Below are 16809 nucleotides of genomic sequence, written 5' to 3'. Positions count from 1 at the left end.
TCTGTCTAAGTCTCACAAATGCTGGAGGTGTGAGCCATCACAACTGTCTTATCTTTAAAAAAAAAAAAATAGTTTATTAAATCTGAATTTTGATACCATACTTAAACTTTCATATTTATTAAAAGTGCAATTGAGGCATGAGAAGAAATTTTTTATAAACATGTTCAGTGCAGTATTGTTTAGAATGAGAGAGCGAGAGAGCGAGAGAGAGAGAGAGAGAGAGAGAGTGAGAGAGAGAGAGAGAGAGAGAGAGAGAGTGAGTCAGATGAGTAGAGAGTTGGTTCCAAAAGGGACCTGACAGTGGAACCCAAGACAGCAATTTAGACCATATCATAAATCAAAGAGTATTGCTAAGTCAGAAAAGCAGGTTATAGCCCCTCCACTTTTAGTAATAAACCACATGCACGTATCGTATACTTATTTCTGAAAAGCAGGGAAACTAGTGGCTTTAATTCCCTCTTAATTTCTATAATGAAGTGCTTGCATCTTTCTACAGTGACCCTATGTGACTTGTGTAAGAAATGATTACTAGACCAGCATGTCTGGCTAGGCATAGTGGCACACTTCTCCTATCCCAGAACTCTGGAAGCAGAGGCAGGCAGAGCTCTGTGAGGTCAAGGTCTAGATAATGCGTTCCAGGCCAGCCATAGGCTTCATAGAAACCTCATCTAAAAGCAGCAAGGAGTCCAAACAGAACCAACGTAGCAGTGCGTTGCAACGTAACTTGGTTGGTTGATTGCTTTCCTATATGTAGCTAGTTACACTTGGCTTTGCTTTGTTCTGACCATGAGTTTCCCTCCTGTTCTGAGAGGAGTCCTTTGAGGCAAGAAGAGGCATGACACAGAGACCTCACCTACTTGTCTGGCTCACGGGCACACAGCTACACAAAGGGTCATTCATGCCGCTGCTAACCCCCCCCCCAACCCCCCACCATAGCTCATGATCTCAGGCAGACTACACGTGCCATCTTGAAGGGGTGAGAAGCATAGATGGTTCAGGACTCTTCCTTTCACAGGAAGAGAAACTGAGTCACAGAGAATCTTTCCTTTCCCCCTTGCTGGCCTTTGGGTTGGTCTTAGTGTTCTAGGCTAGACAGCTGAAACTGTTCCTAACTGGGCGGTGATGTCTCAAATCTCTTCTGAGTTTCAACATCTCAGTGTGGGTGTGTGAGGGGCCGGGCCCTTGCGTTTGGCCAAAGGGGTGCTTAATCCTGCCTGTGTGACACACCACTCCACATTCTGTGGTTCACAATCTGACCAGACTTGCTCAGGTTCTCACGCCCTTTTAAGGCAGGCCTGGCTTCTGCTTGGCTTTGCGTCCTATGGACTCTGCATTCTGTCGCTGTCACTGACACTGCCAGGATCTACAGACCCCACGTCACTCTCCATGTATATCCCTTGATGCTCAGCTCATGCTTTCTGCATTCCTCGTCCTCAGTTCAGGGTCAGTGGCATCTGCTGTCCCATATCACTCCCTTTCAATCCACTACCCCTTCTCCTTTGCCATCTCCTCTATGGGTGCTGGCCTCTCTTCCTGCTCTGCATCCCTATCTGTATCCAGAACATTGCCAGGCGCCATCTCTAAGCACTGATGGGCTTGAATCCAATGTCTTCACAGATACCAACCCAGAGGATGTTCAAGTACTTTACACAACAACTGGTATGGACTTTACATGCAGCTTATGCGTACCCTCCATAATTTACTAATACCTAATGCAATCAAAATACCACATGAAGTTTAAGAAATAAAAATAAAAGTCTGTATATATTCAACGCAAATACAATTGAATTAAATTTTGCATAGCTCAGGCTGGCTTCAAACTCCCTCTGTAGCTAAGGATACATAATGAGGTAGCTGTCTCTACCTCCTGAGCACTGGATTACATGTATGCATTGCCACTCTTGCGGTGAGCGGTGTACATTCTGAGAAGGTAGTCAAATACTCTACAAACCGAGCAAAATCCCTCTCACCACAAATTCAATATGGAAAGAAAAAAGGTTTTGTTGTTGTCTGTTTGTTTATTTCAAGACGGTTTCTTTGTGTATCCCTCAGCCTTGCTCCTCTGAGAGGGACTCTCAGGCTATTATTGCTTACTCTGGTAAACAGGGGCCCAGGAATTCTGCTCAGTTTCAGGAACTTCCTGAATATATTTTGAGTTGTTTATCTTCTGACTTAAGGAACTTCCCTGTAGGAAAGAATGTTTAAATCTTGGAGGAAACTGTTATACAATAGCACCACATGTATACAGTGTCAGCAGGGGCCAGAAGTGGGCAATGGGAAGCCTTGGAGCTGGAGTTAAAGAACATATTTTTGGTCCTTGGTTGTATCAGTAGGTACAGAGGAGCCAACTAGAGGCTCCTTATTCTCTTCAGTGTATCCTCCAAATGTCTCTCCTACCCCTTAGAAGTCCTCAGACTCTTTGTAGGGCAGATACTGCCACCATGAGAAAGACAGCAACTCTGACTCCTTGGCTGACATTTCTCAGGTGCCAAGCCCAGAGCTAAGTGATTTACATAATGATCTCATTCCATGATAACAATAAACTTGTATTATCAGCCCACTTCACAAATGAGACAGTCGACGACCGAGGTCACCTAGCTGCAAGACTATAGTGCTGAAATTGTTCCTATCTCTGTCAGACTGTAAAACCTGTGCTTTTCATCATTGTATCGCCTCTCGGTCACCGTTGCATAGATCAAATTCCCTTGAGTGTTCTTTTGGGGACTTCCAACCATCCTCAGTTCTTGGTTGTAGACAAGCCTCCTGCTGATCGTCCTTTCTGACTGCGATCTCAGGGCTTTGTTGGCCTGAGCCTGGAGGGTAGTTGGGATGAGAACACTCAAAGCTGTGTGTCCTTCCACCTCCCCACATTCTTGCCTCCGTGCATCCCTCCCTATTTTACAAGGCCTCTCTCCCACTCCTTTTCTTAGGGACACTTAAGCAGCTAGAAGATTCTTCTTGGACACTCCAGAGTCTCCAAGGCTGCGGGACTGGTTTCTCTTGATAAGAGTTGGTAAGAAAAGGGTGCTGTGCATCAGTGAAGGTCTCCTAGGAGACAACCTAGACTGAGGATAAGGTCCCACCAACCCCAGCTCAGACACTTGTTTTGAGACCCTTCCCTTTCCCAGCCTCTTGAGGCCGTGGGTTAAGCTCCACCCCTCTCCAAGCACCTTAAAGTTTGGGGGCTGAATTCAAGCCCGAGATTTCTAAGTAGAGGGTGTGTTGAACGGACTTCAGGAAGCATCTTGTCCTGGAAGAATGGGGGAAAGGTGGCAGAAGCCACAGCTGCTGCCTCCAAGGACATCTGTATAGCTCCCAGGGGACCCTCTGCCCTTTCCCCCTCCCACAAGCCTGGGCGAGCAGGGACCAAGCTTGCTTGTTATCACCTGACGCTGAGCAGCCACTGATCCCATTGGTGGAGCCAGATTCGGTCTGGCTCTCCTGTTCCTTCTCGATTTCTCTGCCTCTCTCTCTCCTCCACGCTGCTTTGATTTCGCTCTTGCCTCTCTCTTCTTGCGCGCTCACTCGCTGGGTTCGGAGAGCAACGCCGTTTTCTTTCCTGCCGGGAGCAGTAGCGATAGCTGCAGAGCCAGACAGGAGCTGGCTGTGGGGCATGGAAGCCGACTTCCCAGTAGCCCAGAGAGGAGCGAGCGAGCCCCGCTGCCTGTGACCCAGGCGTCAGGCTGCTGTCCCCTGCCTGGAGAGCTCATCATCCACAGAGTCTCTCCCTTCCTTCTATTCCAAGTATCCCTCTGTAGGGCCGGCTGAAGCCAGGTAAGTGCGCTTCTTCCCTCAATCCATCCTGCCTATTCTGGGAGGTTAAGAGCTGCGGCCACCAGGGTCCCGCAACTGTCCTGGTTGTCCACCTGGGTTGCCAGGCCTGGCGACCTTGTCCCCTTTCCCCTAAGTCCTTGGCAAAGAGCTTAACAGCTGGACCTGGTCTCCGGGGCGACACAGTTAGTTACCCCGTGACCATTCTGCGCAGTCGGCGATGCCAAAAGGTTCAGCTGGGTGGGGGAGCTTTCCTTCTTGGCATGCCAGTAGCTTTCTGGAATGGGCTTGGGGAAGGGGGCCCAGTGTGTACAACGTGTCTGCATGGTTGGGAGGAGGCTGGAGGCTAGCTTGTGTAGATTGGTCTGTCTCCACGCAGTTAGGTTCCTTTGGGGTTTCTGACCCGCTTGTGGCATGTTTCAGAACATTTTTACGCTGGAGGTACATGTGTGCGGGGGCAGCGTTTATCTGAGTAGCCTGTGGGTATATGTGGCAGGGGCCCCAAGAGGCAGTATTTTTAGGGGGTGGACATGTCACTTGTCATGTGGGTGGGAGTACATGTTGAGGGAGTACTGTAGCAACCAGGCTGTTTCTATGTGGGGAGGGGCAACTTCGAGGCAATAGGAGGTGGGTAGGTGGGAAGTGTGGGCACAAACCTCTGTTTGTGGGTAGACTTGAGTAGGTGTGCAAACCTGTTGGCCTGTGAAGAATCAGACTGACCCAATGTGGCCAAAAGCAAACATGTTTTCAAAGTCTGTGTCTTGGAACCTACAAAGGCTCCATGGAGAGAATACCAGAATCCAGGCAAGGATTGACATGTGCTCAAATGTACATGTGTGCACAGGCAGCCGTGTGGGTTGCTTGTCCTCTTGTGGGAGGCAGCATACATATGTGTTGGCGCCTGTGGCTTCCTCTTTTCCTCAAATATGGCTTGTGACGATGAGGGGCACATGCATTCGGGTGTGTGTGGACATGAGCATGTGCCAGTTGGCATGAAGGTGACAGCTTTCGCAGGGGAAATACTGGAGCATTCTTAGAATGTGCAAGGCAAAGGGGGGCACATCTATGCGTAGGTGGGTGTGGAGGAAGGAGGTTGTCTATGAAGGCATATGCCGAGGTATGTGGGCACCCCGTGCGCATGTGTATGTGTGCATGCCTGCCTGCGTGGGGGTGTGTACATGCTTGCTTAGGGTGGATTCACATGGGAGTGTGGGTGTTCCTAGGGTGCTGCCTCAACCTGCCCCTCACCGACTGGGCTGCCCTTCCCTAGGCATCTGGGTGTAGAGAAGCTGGGTTGACACCCACCCTTCGTCCATGCAGGCTGGCTGGCCTTGTAGTGCCAGCTGCCCCCACTCTCACAGACCTTAGGCTAGGGTGTGGGGAGCAGCTCTCTCAGAAATGGAAAGAAGAAGGGATGAGCAAGGACCGGCCCAGAGTCTCCACCCACCACCAAAGCTGCCCTGGCCTCTAGGAAGACTCAAAAGTGAGGAGGGATCAAGATAGGGACAGGTGTCTGCTCGGGCCAGGTGTAGGCTGAATCCCATGTGGGTGGGAGCCACTCGAGTCCTGAGGTGGGAGTATGTGTTCATGTTCGTGGATGCAAAAAGCTCCCTCAGAAGCGTTTTGTCAGTATCCAGGGCGTTGTTAACCCCTTGCTTCTCCACACCTCTTCTCAAATTTTTATACAGTAGGATCATTTGTTGTAGGGTTGTTTCCAGATACCCAGTCCCATTTGTCTCAGTTTGGAGACGACCTGGTAGGACACCCATGATTCTTTGACCATAGATTTCCTGTGCATGAAACTAGAGACATTGGGCTGCAGGGTGGGAAGCTGAGTTAATAGTGGACTTTGAGGAACACCTGGGCAGATAAGACCATCAACCGTACCGTCGCTCCTCCCCGTACGTGCCACTCAGGCTGCCCACAGGTTAATGCAGTGGTGCCAGGCACTGGAGCATGCTTAATTGACAGGAAAATGTGGGTTGGATTTTCTGGGAGCTATAAATAAAAGTACCTGATTTTGTAGGCATAAGGTGCCCTCACCCTAGCTCCTAGGCAAGGGAAGGAGAAGAAAGGGGGAAGGAGGAGAGGGAGAGTGAGCAGAGTTGCTATGAGATGGGCTGTAAGAGAGAAGCCAGCAGAGGCCCTGAGCAAGTCCATCCATAGCTGTGTGTCTCCCCACAAGCTCCCCATCCCTGGGAGAACCAGGGTATAGACAAGACCAACTAAGTCTAGCACAGCTAAGCAAGAGAAATAATGGCGTAGTCCTTTCATGTCTAAATGGCACAAAGTCAGGATGGAGCTGAAAAAATGGGAGTAGGAGGCAAGGGGAAATTCAGAGACTTGAAAGACACTGATAGGAAGAAGAGATAAGTAAACAACAGAAACAGTCATATATCATGTGAACACTACACACGTGCACACACACATAAACACACAACCTTAGTCCATAATAAAGAACTCAGCCTCAGAGTGTAAGTAACTTGCTGGCTGTGCCCCCTTGGATATGTCAGCATCCCCAACTTCGTTTACCTGTCTGTAAAATAAGGAGACTAACAGTACCTGTATATTGCAAGACTTGTGTGAGATGTCACTAGTTTATGTCGGGCCTCAATAGATGTCAATGTTAAGGTAATTCTTTCAGATGAGCATGGAGGTGCATACCTTTTATCCTGGGACTCGGGAGACAGAGGCAGATCTCTGAGTTGGAGGCCAGCCTGGTCTACAGAGTCCCAGGACAGCTAAAGTGACACTGAGAAACCCTGCCTCAGGGACCAAAAGTAGCCAGACTGGAGTGATCTGGACCTTTAATCCCAGCACTCCAGAGGCAGAGATAAGAGAATCTCTGTGAGTTTGAAGCCAGCCTGGTCTGAAGATCAAGTTCCAGGACAGCCAGGGCTACACCTGTCTCCCCTTCCCCCTCCCCCCCCCCCCCCACACACACAAAAAAAAAAAAAGACCAAAAATAATTCTTTAAAAGAGCAAAGTGAGCACACATCTGTCACCTTAGCACTTGGGAGGCTGAGGCAGGAGGATAATGAGTTTGGAGCCTGGGGCTGCAAGCATCTCAGAAAAGAAGAAAGAAAAAAAAAAGATAAAAAGACAGGAGAAAGAAAAGATAACTGAAATCTATGAAAACAGAAACTGTATGTCAAAGTAATGGGCAAAAGCGAGCTTAAGGCAGGTTGTGGCCCATGCCACCCCAACCCACCAAAGATGTATCCGCAGCAGAGCCTCTCACTGCTCCCCCCAGTCACTCCCAGGGAGGAGAGAGGCCTGAGTGGGCCCAGGGTCTTGGCACCTGTGGGCTCTTGGCTGTCCCTGACCTGCCACCTGGCTCAGTCCTCAGGCTTCAGCCCCTCAGCAGGTGCTTCCTGTGTTCCTCCTCCTCCCCATCCTCTCTCCTCCCACCCTTTCTCTTTTTACGCCTGCTGGCTGAGGGCCCCTCCCTCCTCAGCTCCATCTGCTGCAAATCTGTCCCTCTGCCCAGTGTTTGCAACATTCCTACTGCCTAGGCCACCTGTCAGGGGCCGACTGCTCCGAGGACCCTGTATGGAGGGCCAAGAGGCCCCCCTCCAGAGGATACCCCATCTCACCTTGGGTCCCTCCTATCCAGTCTAGCCCCACTGCAAGCTTTTCAATAACATTTATGAGGCAGCGGTATTTGATGAGTATGCAAGACTCCACCACACCAAAGAGTGATGGGGGCGCCACATTCCAGAAAACTCTGTGATGAGAGGGAGGTGCTGATCTTTCCTCTGGCCCTCAATCCCCACAGGAGCCAAACCGGAGGGGAACATGGAGCTGCTGTCTACCCCCCACAGCATCGAGATCAACAATATCACCTGTGACTCTTTCCGTATCTCCTGGGCCATGGAAGACAGTGACCTGGAGAGGGTAACCCATTATTTTATTGACTTGAACAAGAAGGAAAATAAGAATTCCAACAAGTTCAAGCACCGGGTGAGTAAAGGACATCCCGGCCCCTCTCCCTAGCCTCCATTCTACAAGGAAGCAAATTGATGGTCTCTCTAGACAGATAGGGAAGAGCCAGATGCCTGCCCAAAAATTCAGATTCTTCTCACAGGGTCATTCTGCCAAAGCGATCTAACCATTCTGAGCCTTCCTGTCTTCCTTGGTAAAAATGGAATGATCACGCCACCCTTGTAGAGCTGTTGAAAAGATTCCATGAGAGATGTTTTCATGCTCCTTGGTCCAGTGCCTAGCACAGCTCCCATAGCACAGCTCCAATGCTGTTATTCCCTCCGTGGCTAGAACTTCAGAAAGGAGCAGAGCACTTGGGGGGTGGGCAGAACTCACGACTTCACAAGTCCAGATAATGGTCCAAGCCTCAATAAAGCCCAGGAGTCGTGATTGGGTGAGCGATATAGATCCCCTTGAGCTGGGCATATAATGCTATACACAGTCCTAGGGATTCTCTGCCCCTTCCCTGCCCACTGGTCTGTTTCCTGGGTATAGAAAAAGCATGTAGGAAGCCTCTCCTCGGTGTGTCCTTTCCCCAGGTTAAAAGCCACCATAGGAGCAGGTGGGAGGAAACCTCTCATCATCTCCAGCTGTATGCAGAGGCAGGGGAGAGTTCAGTGTGAAGAAGCTGGCTCTGAGGGTGACAGCCTTGATGTGGGTGCGCTCTCTCTCTCTCTCTCTCTCTCTCTCTTCTTCCCCCCTCCTTCCCTCCCTCTCTCCCTTTCTCTCTCCCTCCCTCCTTCCCTTCTCTCTCCTTCCATTCTTCCCTCCCTCCTTCCCTTCCTCCTCTCTCTCTCTCTCTCTCTCTCTCTCTCTCTCTCTCTGTATCTGGCTCCCTAGATCTGGGTGTCTTTTGGCAGGCCAGTTGCCACGGTGACGTGAATGTTCAACACCACCCCCTTGGCCCTCCCCCCAAAGAATAAGGCATATTTTTCTCTTCCTCCCTGGCTTCCCAGCATTTGCCGTTGCCGTGGAGACAGCACTGCAGTGTGCAGATTTCTCGAAGTCTCCCTCAAAAATGAAGGTCTTCCCACCTTCAACTTTGGGGTTCTCCTTCCAATTGGCCTTTCCCATCAGCTCTCAAGAAAATGGGGCATGGATGGGGGAGGCTTGAGGGAGGTTGTCCCAGGCCATTGCTTGCTTCTGTAGTGAAATGATGCCTGGGACACAGAGCCGTGGAGTCACTGAAACTCTGACCCTCCTTGGGAGGAAGAGGAGAGACCTGGAATAATGCCAAGATCAGGTGTGACTTCAAGACTGATGCTTGGTTCTCCATTTGTACCCCACTTCTCAGGATGTTCCCACCAAGCTTGTGGCCAAGGCCGTGCCTCTGCCCATGACAGTGAGAGGCCACTGGTTCCTGAGTCCCCGGACAGAGTACAGTGTGGCGGTGCAGACAGCAGTGAAGCAGAGTGATGGAGAATACCTGGTGTCCGGCTGGAGTGAGACTGTGGAGTTCTGCACTGGGGGTAAGACTGTGTTAATACCTGTCTCCATAACACATCTGCCCTGGGATAAGACTGTGTTAATACCCATCTCCATAACATATCTGCACTGGGGTAAGACTGTGTTAATACCTATCTCCATAACACATCTGCATTGGGGTAAGACTGTGTTAATACTTGTCTCCAGAACACATCTGCACTGGGGTAAGACTGTGTTAATACCTGTCTCCAAAACACATCTGCACTGGGGGTAAGACTGTGTTAATACCTGTCTCCATAACGCATCTGTCTTGGTTGGGTCATTGAGGGTGGGTAAGCAAGAGCTCTTCATCATAGTCCAGCATACTCGGAGACACCTGCTGCACTCTGAGTGCTATGTTTAGGCTAGAGGGAAGATACAGAGCCTACTTAGACAGATATAAACTCTGCACATTGGCAATACCACCTACTTTTCAGGCTTGGGCCAAGGGGAAACAATTACATGCATACATTTTAAATTTTGCTTCATTTTTATTTACATGCATCTGTGTGTGTGCGCGCACGCACACATACATTTGAGTCCCTACAGAGACCAGATAAGAGTGTTGGATCCCTTGGAGCTAGGGTTACAGGTGGTTATGAGCCACCCTGCATTGGTGCTGGGAATTGGACTCTGGTTCTCTGCAAGAGCAGCAAGTGCTCCTAACTGCTAAGCCCTCTTTAGCCCCAAGAATATATATTTGTAATTGTGGTAAATAGATGTAACATTAAGCTGGCTGTCTGAACCACTTCTAAATATGGAGGTCTTAAGTGGTTTTATATTGTTATTGCACAACCAACTTTCCAAACGTCTCCATCATGCAAAGCCAGAACAGTACACCCTCGGAGCCATCACTTCCCGTTTTCTGTTCTCTGGGTCACCCCTACCTCTATTCTTTCTGTCTTTATGATCTTTGACTATGAAAGATGACTCGTATGAGTGAAATCAAGTACTTGTCCTCTGGTGAACAGCTTGTTTCTTTTACTAGACTATCAGTAATACACAGAAGCTGTATCATTTGTCAGAATTTCCCTCCAACTTAAGGTATTTCGTTGTATCGAATAGATAACTTTTTTTTGTTCAATAGTCTACCAGTGGTCATCTGGTAGGGCGATAACATTTTGTTTGTCCTAAGTCTCTCCTTAGCCTGGAAAATGGCCCCATCTGATGATCTTGTAAGATCGCGTAGGCCGAGCATAGCTCAGAAATTCTAGCATGAAAAACAAAAAAACAAAAACCAAAACCAAAAAAACCCACCACTTTGCATATGCTTGTCGCCGATAGCCAAGGAGCTGCCCCAAAATATTCTATCCCTTTGGTGTCCATGTGAGATCTGCTCTAAATTGCTCTCTGTCACAAGGAAGGGGGCAGAGAACATTTTTTGCCCTGGGGCCTCCAAGGCTGCTGGCTCCATCCTCTGCCAAAATCTGTGCCCCCAGTCTCCTTGAGTTGCCACAGCTCTGCTAGAGAGGCACTCTTGTGCTTGGAAGGAGAGGTATCTTGGTTTGCCCCACCCCACCCCACAGAACTGAATATACAGTGGGTGTCTAATTTAAAGTGGGGATCTGAAAATGCTATAGCTGGGCCCACCCTCCTCTTTCCAGAGACCAAGCAAACAGAAATATAGTGGCCACCACAAGCAAAGGGCATTCGCCTCTAGTTTGTTCAAGGCACTGCCTATATCTGCCTTGACCCCAAGGCCCCAGGCTCAGCCTCCGTGGTGTGGGGGTGGGGGGCAGGCACATTTCCTGTCCCTGTATCAACCTTCTTTATTTCTCCCAAATAGAGAGCTCAAGTGGACAGCTAGTGCCTCGGTCCTTCTTCTACATAAACACTCAGCTGAGATCCAGCCTCTGTTCTTTGATTTATCATTAACTCCCACTTAATTACACTTAGCCACCACACTAGTCGTGGGACAGGCTCTCACCTCCTAGATTTAAGGGTTCCCGCTCCCCCACACACACAAAGGACCTTGTATTCTCCTTCTCAAGTCTTTGTTTCCTATGGGTCCTATTCACATAAGGGTGTCCTGGAATGACAGTCTTGGAGCTCCTAGGGTGATAACAGGCAGTCCTCAGCCCTTTCTGGACTCAGGGGACCCTGGGCCTCTGGCAACACTGACACTGAAGTGAGGAGAACAGACAATAAGCAGTTCTTCACATTCACAGCCAAGGCCTGCTGGCCTGCCCCAACCTGAGTCTATGCTGTTTCAGAAGCTCCCCTCTTGGTCCAGAGGGTGAGGCTGCCAGCAGGCTCAGTGGGCGGTGTAAGGAGAAAGAGGGTGTAATCCTGCAGCTGATCGCTCACTCACCTCACTCTGCCTGGACTCTTACAGACTATGCCAAGGAGCACCTTGCCCAGCTGCAGGAGAAGGCTGAGCAGATCGCTGGCCGCATGCTCCGCTTCTCTGTGTTCTACCGCAACCATCACAAGGAGTACTTCCAGCATGCCAGGTAGGGCAAGTCAGAACTGCTAGATCCTGTCCAGATCCTCCTCCATCCCAGAAAGTTGAAGCAGGAAGTATAGCTGCAGGTTAGGGGCCAGCCTGGGCTACATAGCAAGACCATTTTTAAAAAATGTTTTTTGTTGTTGTTGTTGTTGTTTTGTTTTACGTGACTGCTACTTTGGGGTTGAGGCTAAGAAAAGGTTAAGGACATTGAAGTAGGGCTTCCTGGCAGAGGACCATGTTGGCAAGGCAGGGTCAGGTAATATGTTCTGGGTGTGACCCTGCCTTCTGGGGCACTTCCTTTGCAGGGATCTATCACACACTATCAGTTATCTCTCCATTTCAGGATCCAGGAGCACAGAGGAGTGGGGCAGAGGGCTGGGGAGGAGGCAGCAAAATGAAAGACGCTTGAGCACGTAAGGCTCTGGGGAAATCTCAGCGTGTTAGCGTCCAAGTTGAATGCAAAGGAGCCCGAGGTTCCAGAAAACCATTTGAGGCAAATCTTTTAGGATACTGATGGGTCAGCTACGAGGAAGGCTGAGGATGGGACTTGGAGGGTCCCACCCACTTGGTCCAACCAGAGTAGCCTCAATCTTATTTGCCCACATGTATATGGTTTTCTTGTGAGGAGAAATAAGGAACAGGGGAAAGACCGACAGACAGACAGACGGACAGACGGACAGACGGACAGACAGACAGACAGACAGACCAGATCTAGTACTTCAGCCTTCTGATGTTGAGCTCAAGGCACCAAGGGCCAGCAAGTCACTTGTCTCAGGACAGCCAGGACCATGCAAGCGTGAGGCTGAGCCAGGGCTTGTCCACCCTCCCCCATGCCTGCTTCAAGTCCATGTCCTTCTAAGCTAGGTCAGGGCAATCCGCCACTGTTACTGTCTTTATCATTACTGGCAGCTGGGGTGGGGCGTTCCCCACTTGCCCTAAGAAAGCAGCAAAGAATTGGAGTCTCTGGGATTTGTATTAAAGAGGCAAAGGTCCTGTTTAGGCTCCTTCCTTTTTTTCCAGAATAAGAGACAAAGTGCACCCCCCACCCCCTGACCCCATGCCAGGCTCCCTATTAGGTGGCAGCACACAGACTAAGGCAGCCTCTTATCCTCAGAGTCTAGTCAGGGAGACAGCACGGAAGGACTTAGTGTCTGCGAGTAGTGGAGGCTGCAAGCCGATAGGAATGCTGGGAGTTGGGCTGGCTCACTCTCTTAACTACACGTTGCAGCCAGGCTCCAGAGAGCTAACCCATGGCATTCCCCCCTCTCTTTGGTGTTCCTCCCTGGTGGGCAGGACCCACTGTGGGAATGTACTGCAGCCTTACCTGAAGGACAACAGTGGAAGCCACGGCTCCCCCACCAGTGGCATGCTGCATGGCGTCTTCTTCAGCTGCAACACGGAGTTCAACACAGGCCAGCCCCCCCAGGACTCCCCTTATGGCCGCTGGCGTTTCCAGATCCCTGCCCAGCGCCTCTTCAACCCCAGCACCAACCTCTACTTTGCGGACTTCTACTGTATGTACACAGCCTACCACTATGCCATCCTGGTGCTGGCACCCAAAGGCTCCCTGGGGGACCGCTTCTGTCGTGACCGTCTGCCCCTCCTGGACATTGCCTGCAACAAGTTCCTGACCTGCAGTGTGGAGGATGGAGAGCTGATCTTCCGTCATGCTCAGGATCTCATCCTGGAGATCATCTACACCGAGCCTGTCGACCTGTCCCTGGGCACCCTGGGAGAAATCAGTGGGCACCAGCTCATGAGCCTGTCCACTGCTGATGCCAAGAAAGATCCCAGCTGCAAGACCTGCAACATCAGTGTGGGCCGCTAGGGACTCCTGGGGAGCCGGAGGGCTGGGGAGAGATGACAGGAGGATGGAGCATGATGTATGGCTTAGGTCTGGGGAGCTGGCTTTCTCTCCCCTCTCCCTGCTCCCTCCACTCGGTCCACTCCCCTCTCCTCCCTATGTTGGAGACAATGGAAGGTGATCCTCTTAGTTAGCGTGACCCATTCCGGGTCTGGTGGACTTGGAGAGGGGGGATTCTCAGCAGTTGATAACCTTCTTTTCTGTTTCCCTCTTCTGTCTTTTGACCTCAGGCAGGCCTCCCTGAGTCCTCAGGCATCTCCCAGAGTCCTCCCTGCCTCCTGGGCTAAAGCCCATTTGTAGCCTGGCCTCCATGTAGATGCAGAAAGCTGTGGGGTATCTCCTTCCTAGCCCCACCCACCCACTCAGGGCTACCCCAGACAGCCCCCTTCTTACTCAGCTGGGCCTGAGGGCTTTGACTCCTCCGGGCTAGGCCCCTCCCTCTATAAATAACCTCCTGCACTGCTGTCTTGCCCTGGCTGCTCCTTATCCCCCAGAGCCCACTTCCCGCATGGGAGAACTGTCCATCCCTTCTGTCATTGTCATTGACCCACTTGAGATGCCCTCCCACTCTCTGGAAAAGTATCCTCTCTCGTTTTCTAGTTTGGAGGGCTTGCTCTGGTCTCTTGAGATTTCCCTTCTTCTGCCCAGGAATGATATATTCCTCAGCAAATCTTTCCCTGCTCAGAGAGCACCAGGGTCTACAAAAACAGCTGCTGGGGTCGAGGAGGGGGAAGGAGACCCCTGAGACCTGCTCCTCAGCCAGAAGTGGGCCACCTCAAGTCTTGATGGGCCTGACAGAGCTAGAGAACTGAGTGTGACCCACGGAGCCCTGGTACCCTGCTCAGCTGTGCACTTTACTCGCTCACTCGCCTGCTCTGCCTGAGAGTCATGACTGTTCTGTGCCATGTGAGCCAGATGTTGGGCTCCCCATCACACCACCCCATGCTCTCTGGGCTGATCCCCTGGGGAGTTCCTGATGAATTCCCCCACAGTTCCCTGTGTCTTCATCTTGTTCTTACTGTTGTCTGGATCAGGAGGGCAGGGAGGGTGGACTCCCTGAGACAAGACAAGCCTGTGGAGACAGAGTAGAGGGAGGGAATGTCATAGTAACATTTTCAGAGGTGACAGAGATGATACAAGCTGGACTTCTGTGAAAGACAGAGGAGCTTGCAGACCCACAGGGCCACACTTCTGAGAAATGGCTGGTTACCAGAGACAAGGATAGTAGACAGTCAAGTACCTCACTGGAATGGGCCAAGAGGTCTGGGATCCTGGGAAATGTGTGAAGAGGATTTGACCCCCCAAGGCCCTTCCCCTCTGCTGACGGCATTACTGTGGTCGTGGCCTGCTACCTTGTCCTCTGTCCCTGGGTGGGACACACCCTCCTGTGCTGTGCTTGCCATGTGCATCAATAAACCACAATGGCCCAAGGGCTCTCCGTCTGTCTTGGTCTGTTTAGTTGGCTACAATGAAATACCACAGACTTACAAACTCTCACCATTCTAGAAATTGAGAATTCCAAAACCAAGGTATCTTCAGATGCAGTGTCTGGGGAGGTGCTGCTTTCTGGTATGTAGACAGCCATCTTTGCCTTGTTTCTGTGTGCCCTACACCTCTACTAGGACGGAAGGGGTGAATAAGTTTCCCTAGCCTTAAATTTCTTTTATCATTTTATGTTCATGTCAGTGCACCATGCACATGCCTGGTACCTGGCCAAAAGAAAGCACTGAGGACTGTAAGCCACCATGTAAGTGCTGGGATTTGAACCTGCGTCCTCTGGAAGAATAGCTGGTGCCCTTAAATGCTGAGCCATTTCTCCAGCAGGCCCTCTCTTTAAAAGATAGGGTTTTTAGAATTAGCTTCCAACACCCTAGGTGAGATGCACTTGTACTTCTGATCCTCCCGTTTCTGCCTCCACAGTGCTGGGATTACAGACATGTACTGCCACATCTAGTTTGTAAAAAACTGGAGACTGAACCCAGAGATTTTTGCATGCTAGGCAAGCACTCTACTGAGCCACATCTCAACCTACCCGATCCTCCCGGCCTCCTTCATAAGGGCACTGATCTCATTCATAACGCCCCACCCGTAAGAAAGGCAAAGCCTCCTAAACCCATCACCATTGAGTTGAATTTTGACAGAGCTTGGGTTTGGGGCAAGGCAATCACAGTAGTGCCTCTGAGGCTGAGAAGTGGATGGAGTGGCAGAGTTGCTCTGTTTACCAGAGAGCTCACATGGGGATGCCACCTAAAGCCACATAGACATGCCCCAATAGCAAACCCAATAGTATCCTACAGTGGGCAGCAGAGCTCAGAATACAGGAGCACAGTTTTACCCGTGGAAGAGACTGGAGGTCATGTGTTCTTACCTTGTGCTTCCCGGATACTGCTCTGAGATATTAGGGAGACCTCTTGGGGGAGTGTGCCTAAAACCCCTGGGCCCCCGATGGAGTCCTCCCCACAGTCCCAGCCTGCCGTGGCTCAGATCCAGTTGCCACTGGATTTCCCTCTCCCAAGAGCCCTGTGTCCCCTCCTCCCTGGCAGGACTCCTCGGTTGCAGATCTGAGTCACCTCTGTGCCTATTATTATAGGCTTATTAAAATGGTTCTCAGCTGCAGTGGAAATGTTCCAGAACTGTCAGAGGCACCTTACCAACACCGTCTGAGTCAGGGCCAGGTTTACATGTGTCATGGGGCATGGCCACCTTGGGATAAAGGAAAACTGAAGGGCAGTTCACCTCAGCTGAGAGCCTGTGCCGGCAAAGGGTTGCTCCTTCCACACAGCAGTTAGGCTTGTCTACATGGCGTGGTATTATCCCCACCTCACAAATAAGAAACTGAGGCACAAAATTTAGAGGCTGGTACATGTCAGTTTCTGAATGTGCCAATTCAGAAACTGGAATCTTACATTCAGCACCCCCTGTGGCTGCCTCCTTTAGAGTATGTCAGTTTATAAGACAGACCCAGGCAGGTCCTATCTCCCATGTCGTGGCCCTTTCCACTGCTCTTCCAGCTAACCCCCAGAATGGCACCAGGGGGCGCTATAGAGTCACAAATGTCACAGAGACTTATTTTAAAGGCGTGGGTAGCAGTGAGCTCAGGATTGAAAGATGGGGGAGTGGATACTTTTGCCTCTGGGCAGTGTGGATTCTCAGAGTTCTTACAAAGAGTAGGCTTCTGTCTTGGGTTTGAATGCCCTTCTGGGTCTCTTGGAGAGAGGGACTGCCTCTCAGTCCTAATTTTAGGGGACAAGGGTGGAGAACAGAAGTAAGCCTGCTT

The 16809-nt window shown here is 50.6% G+C and overlaps 1 protein-coding gene across 2 annotated transcripts; it reads left to right on the top strand.

Annotated features, from left to right (window-relative positions):
- The first annotated feature begins 2990 nt into the window (after positions 1–2990).
- Positions 2991–14966, top strand: Phyhip (phytanoyl-CoA 2-hydroxylase interacting protein). 2 transcript variants are annotated; one of them, XM_034497042.2, is made up of 5 exons: positions 2991–3013; positions 7550–7734; positions 9050–9224; positions 11555–11672; positions 12962–14966. In XM_034497042.2, exons 2-5 carry the CDS (start codon positions 7570–7572, stop codon positions 13494–13496), a joined length of 993 nt encoding a protein of 330 aa, XP_034352933.1. In that variant the 5' UTR covers positions 2991–3013; positions 7550–7569; the 3' UTR covers positions 13497–14966. The 2 variants fall into 2 exon arrangements, with proteins under 2 accessions (XP_034352933.1, XP_034352931.1); XM_034497040.1 differs by lacking the exon at positions 2991–3013 and adding an exon at positions 3348–3774.
- Positions 14967–16809: the final 1843 nt, after the last annotated feature.

This window comes from Arvicanthis niloticus, chromosome 3 (assembly GCF_011762505.2).
Source record: "Arvicanthis niloticus isolate mArvNil1 chromosome 3, mArvNil1.pat.X, whole genome shotgun sequence".
Classification (NCBI taxonomy): domain Eukaryota; kingdom Metazoa; phylum Chordata; class Mammalia; order Rodentia; family Muridae; genus Arvicanthis; species Arvicanthis niloticus.
The sequence above is the reverse complement of the archived record's forward strand: the minus strand, read 5'-3'. Positions and strand labels throughout refer to the sequence as shown.

Coding starts and splice junctions, on each gene's coding strand:
- Phyhip (XM_034497042.2), top strand. CDS start 7,570: ATGGAGCTGCTGTCTACCCCCCACAGCATCGAGATCAACAATATCACC. Junction 9,225..11,554: donor TGTGGAGTTCTGCACTGGGG/GTAAGACTGTGT, acceptor GGACTCTTACAG/ACTATGCCAAGGAGCACCTT. Junction 11,673..12,961: donor GAGTACTTCCAGCATGCCAG/GTAGGGCAAGTC, acceptor CCTGGTGGGCAG/GACCCACTGTGGGAATGTAC.